This window comes from Nelumbo nucifera, chromosome 1, assembly GCF_055504915.1.
Source record: "Nelumbo nucifera cultivar China Antique chromosome 1, China Antique-T2T, whole genome shotgun sequence".
Taxonomy (NCBI): Eukaryota; Viridiplantae; Streptophyta; class Magnoliopsida; order Proteales; family Nelumbonaceae; genus Nelumbo; species Nelumbo nucifera.
Window position 1 is genome coordinate 188,558,288 of NC_142649.1, and position 5,583 is coordinate 188,563,870.

Below are 5,583 nucleotides of genomic sequence, written 5' to 3' on the forward strand. Positions count from 1 at the left end.
GGTAGTAATGGGGAATTTTCCCTTTTTGTAAAGCAATCTCCCCTCTTCCCAATTAGCTAGACTTACAAAGGAATGGGTCAGTCAAATACGGTTATGGGTATTATCCAAATCCAATCCAATAAAAATCTTAATTAAATGTCACTTTTAATCTTAAGGAATTTTGAATTAAAATTCTAAAAATGTCTAAATACACACATAAATGGGTATGTATCATGTTAACTACATGCAGTTAGATTCTACCAGATCACATCAAGTAATAATATATCCAAATTCGACGTTATTGTTAAATGGATCCAATCCAATGATCATGAACCGGATTTGAAATTTTGAATTGAACCATTTTGCCAATTGGCTAATTGCTACGAGGCCTCCGCAAGTCCGCCCTATCGTCATGGCTTCCGCTTCGTAACCAGAGGTCCAGAACGTTTTTCTTCTTCAAACAGCACTACACTACACCAGAACCGTTAACGAATAAGATTGGAGACAATACAAGAACCGAGCAAATTAAGTTAATAGAAACTCACACACACGCACACACCGGGAATCACAATCACAATCACACACTGATCTGAGAAATGCCGGGAAAGGCTATCCTTACCCTTATATTCTTCCTGTTCCTTCTCATCTCTTTTTTTCTCTTCTTCGGAACCGTCGATTTCAGATCCTACTCCTTCCCTCTATACCCATCTCCGTATGGGCAACCCTCTTCTTGCCACATTGGACCCCCTCCTCTACGAGTCTTCATGTACGATCTCCCCCGTCGATTCAATGTTGGCATGCTCGACCGCCGGAGCTCGGGTGATACGCCCGTTAATGCCCATAATTTGCCTTCCTGGCCGACGAATTCCGGCCTTAGGAAGCAGCATAGTGTTGAATACTGGATGATGGCCTCGCTTCTCTACGAGGGAGTAGATGACCAGGGTACCAGAGAAGCGGTTAGGGTTTTGGATCCCGACTCTGCGGATGCCTTCTTCGTGCCCTTCTTCTCGTCAACAAGTTTCAACACACACGGGCACAACATGACTGATCCCGATACGGAGATTGATCGGCAACTTCAGGTAATGTTCTTCCTATGCGGTAGTTTGGTGTTTTTTTTTTTTTTTTTTTGAGGATTGTTTGTATTTGGATGTGGAACTTTCGGTTAAGTTGGAAAAGTGTGTTTTGTCTTGTTTGTGTCAACTATGAATCATAAGATGATTTCAGTGCTATGCAGTAAATACATGCAGCTGTAGGTTTGACATGATCTGACTGATATAGTAAATATTTCTTAGTGAGATTGTGGTTTCCTTTCCTTTCGAACGGCAGAATAATCTTGAAATGCTGAAAACTTTTAAATTTCCTATGGGTGTTCTTCTGGTGGAGTTAGATGGCAGTAAAGTTCAAATCGTGGCATCTGGGTTTATTAGAGTGTATCTATATTTAATGGAATCGTCCAATGAGCTCATCATTCTTCAGTATGAAATTACATTGGTTAATCACATTATGGCATTCGATCTGTAGGTCAGCAAAGTAAGAAAGAGAACAACAGTCTTGTTACTCCACATGGTTCTCTATGGTATCTAGAAATTTCTTCCTGGATTGTAGTCTTTAATTTCATGCACTGATAAAAACTAAACCTTGTAATCTTCCATCCACCATCAGCAAAGTGTTAAGCACCTTTTTGGCATAGCCCCCAGAGGCTGTTGGTAATATGACTCAAGCCATCTGGGTCAATTGTGGTTGACATAGCATGATAAAATATAGCCTCTTGGTCATCAATACTAATCAAATTAAAGGAATCTATACAGCATGGTTATGTTCTTTCTCTAATCTCCTATGGGTATATCACTTGTTGGATTAACAAATACTTTGAAATGCTTCCAAATCATTTCTCTGGTTTTATTTTGGATCAAAATGAAGCTTGCTTGTGATTTTAGATTGACTTGCTGGAGTTCCTGAGGAAATCCAAGTATTGGCAAAGGTCTGGCGGACGAGACCATGTAATTCCCATGCATCACCCAAATGCTTTTAGGTTTCTTCGGAATCAGGTGAATGCATCTATTCTTATTGTTGCAGATTTTGGGCGGTATCCGAAAAATATGTCAAATCTGAGCAAAGATGTTGTGGCCCCATATGTACATGTAGTTGACTCCTTTAAAGATGATGACACTCAAGATCCATTTGAATCTCGTACAACACTTCTCTTCTTCCAGGGGAGGACAATCAGAAAAGATGTATGTTTAACTGATTTATTGAAAGATGTTTGCTTATATATGTATGTGACATCCATCTGATGTTATTACTTCAACCTTTATCTTTTTAGAGAATAATTGTTTATCTTTTAATATTGCAGGAAGGAATTGTTCGGGCAAAACTAGCAAAGATACTAGTTGGTTATAATGATGTACACTATCAAAGTAGCTTTGCATCAGGAGAAAACATAAAAGCAGTAAGTGGTGATATAAATGTTATGTTGTCTATGGAGTTCTCAGGGATATGTCATCCATCCTCCAACTGGGGTGTTCTTCAATCTATATTGTAGATACTGTTTCTTATTAGGAGACCTTGGAAACATTCTTTTTAAGCTGACTTTATAATTTGCAGTGTTTCTAATCCTTTATGATCATTTGAAGTTTACAGTCTCTTTTTAGATTATGGTAACAGATTTATTTAGTAGAAATTAAACACACACACACACACACTTATAGTACTGTATAGTGGATTTATAGCCTTTGTGGTCATAAGCCTAATCTGACTAATTGAAATTGGTTTGAACCTCTGCATCATGCCTCATTGCACACAGAGATATATATTATTTATATTCTTCATTTTGTTTACACATCTCAAGCTTATATTTTTCCTGCCTCTCATTCTCTTCCGTTCTGTTTAACAGGCCTCAGAAGGGATGCGTTCATCAAAGTTTTGTCTGCACCCTGCAGGAGATACTCCTTCCTCTTGCCGTCTCTTCGATGCTATTGTAAGCCACTGTGTCCCTGTCATTGTAAGTGACCGGATTGAACTTCCTTATGAAGATGAGCTTGATTACACCGAATTCTCTATTTTCTTCTCTTATCAAGAGGCACTAGAACCTGGTTACATGGTCCAGCAGCTCCGTCAAGTCCCAAAAGAGAGATGGTTTAAGATGTGGATGAGGCTGAAGAACATCTCCCATCACTATGAGTTCCAGTACCCCCCAAAGAGGGAAGATGCTGTTGACATGTTATGGAGACAGGTCAGGCACAAGCTTCCTGGGGCCAAGCTCACAGAGCATAGAATCAAAAGGTTGAAAATCCCAGATTGGTGGGGCCAAAGAAGAAGATGACTGTGTGATGATCATAGGCCCTGCCTTTATGACACTGTACATTTACCATTGATCATATTCACAACCATTTCCAGGGGAATGACCACATGGGGATATCACCTAGTGTTGGCAGTTATTTGCTAGTCATTTACTGTTCTAAGCTCATTTTCCCCCAACAATGTATTCCAGGGGTGTATCATTCAAGTGTAATTCTCAATTGTTTTTTCAAAGTGGCATAAAGCTTGGTGTCTCAACAACACAGAGTGAAAATCTGATGTATCGAAAAGTATGAATTTGGGAAAAATCTGTACTTCTGGAAAGACACAATATTGGAAGAGCTTTGACTAGACCTGGCAAAAAGTTGACCCAACGTGCGAACCTGACCCAACCCAACCCAAAAAAATAGGGTTAGAGTCTCATATTTAGCAACCCAAATGTGAAAATCACCCGACCCGACCCAAAAGAAACTGGGTTAGGTTGGGTTGGGTCATGGGTCAACCCGCTGACCCGATTGTCAAGTCTAATTGGGATTTATTTATGCATTGTTAGAAGTTTCCACTCTTTAATTTTTTCTATTTAGTCTTTACTTTTTATTGTTTACTCTTTAAATTGTTAAATGTTCAAGTTTTTATTTTATATTTAGAATTTTAAGGTTAATTCTTTTAATTTTGACATTTTTCTTTATTTTTTTATATTTCAATTATTTTTTGAGATGACCCGAATTGACCCATGGGTCAACCCTAACCCGAACATTTAGGGTTAGGGTCTAGCATTTAACAACCCAACCCGAAATCAACCTGAAATACATTGACCCGACCCGAACCCAACCCACCCAACCCGATTGCCAGGTCTAGCTTTGACCAATCAAAACCCTCCCGTAAGTTTTGATGAATGCCACCTGATTGATTGGTTACCATGTTTATGATACCGGTTGTTTGATTTTTTTTTGGTATCATAGTCGGACCTAAAGTAAATATGCCAATTTAGAACTCACCATTTTTTGGGTAAATTACAAAGACCCTTGTACCATGGGGTTAGTGACAAATACCCCCTTAACTTTTACTTTGCGACAAATGCCCCCTCCATTAGTGTTTTGTCAATTAACTTAGAAAAAATTCTCATTCAGCTATTTAATTTTTTTATATCTCCAAATTAGCCTTTTCCTTGTTTATTTGAATGCATTATGATTTGATTACTTTTCTAAATAACATTGAAGTACTCTTGGGAAGGTTTTAAGTTTTGATACGATACGCCATATTGTATTGTATCTTTAAAAGTCCGATATGAGATATGGTGAAAAATTGATTGTATCGTCTTTTTTCCACCATATCGGGGGTGTATTGGGATGTATCGATCAATACGCTATGAAAAAGATGCAACCAAAAATTGGGAAGAGAGAGAGAGAGAGATTATATCCGGTAAAGGTAACTTTTCATCCCTAATATCAATAAAAGTAAGACCTTTTATATAATAACCAATATAGGTTAACTTTCTTAAAAATATATCAAATATGGGCATTGTATGTATCGATTCCCGATCATGATTAAAATATACACCGTTTTCTCTTTTTTTTTCTTTAAATAAGACTGAATCAAGGTTCAAAGTATCGAAAACGCAAGGTGTATCAGAAAGACTATTTTAAGAGGCGTACCGGGATACTCTTTGGATACATATGGATATGAACGAAAAATTAAGATACGCATAAATATGGTAGAAAATTCAAATAAATCTTAAAAAAATATATTACTAACTATATTTACAAATTTTATATGATTATAAATAAGTCATTTAAATGTAAAAAACTATAATTTAATGGTTTATATAAAGTATGGCATATTGGGACACAATTAGTAACCGTTTAAAAATGATGGAATAACTAAAATGTAAAAGAAACAAAAAACAAAAATGTTAATGTCAATGTTCAAAAAATACAATATTATAATTAATCTTAATAGTATTAGTATATAAATTTTAATAATTAATTCTAGCATTTATTAATAAACACTTGTCACTCAGTAAGAAAAGTGAAAATTTATTTAAAATAAAAAATACATATAATGATAGCAAACAAATGTGTGGCTTAATGAGACGAGATCATTAATTAAACGAATTAATGAGAGAATTTGAATTAGGCGCTAAAATTCAAATTTAAATTTAAATTTGTCTTGGAGTAATTGACTAATTTAAACCAATGAGATGTTCCCATTGCCCAACAATCTCTTCTCCTAAAATTTATCCTAAACTACAACCTCCCCCACTTTATCCTAAATCATCTCCAATTCCCATTTATCTTCTAACTTATC

At 36.3% G+C, this 5,583-nt stretch overlaps 1 protein-coding gene across 1 annotated transcript; it reads left to right on the forward strand.

Annotated features, from left to right (window-relative positions):
* Positions 1-371: 371 nt before the first annotated feature.
* On the forward strand, positions 372-3,566 carry LOC104596176 (putative arabinosyltransferase ARAD1). Its single transcript, XM_010257233.3, has 4 exons — positions 372-1,058; positions 1,917-2,213; positions 2,333-2,428; positions 2,873-3,566. The coding sequence occupies exons 1-4, from the start codon at positions 576-578 to the stop codon at positions 3,299-3,301; spliced, it is 1,305 nt and encodes a 434-aa protein (XP_010255535.1). The 5' UTR covers positions 372-575; the 3' UTR covers positions 3,302-3,566.
* The last annotated feature ends 2,017 nt before the right edge of the window (positions 3,567-5,583 follow it).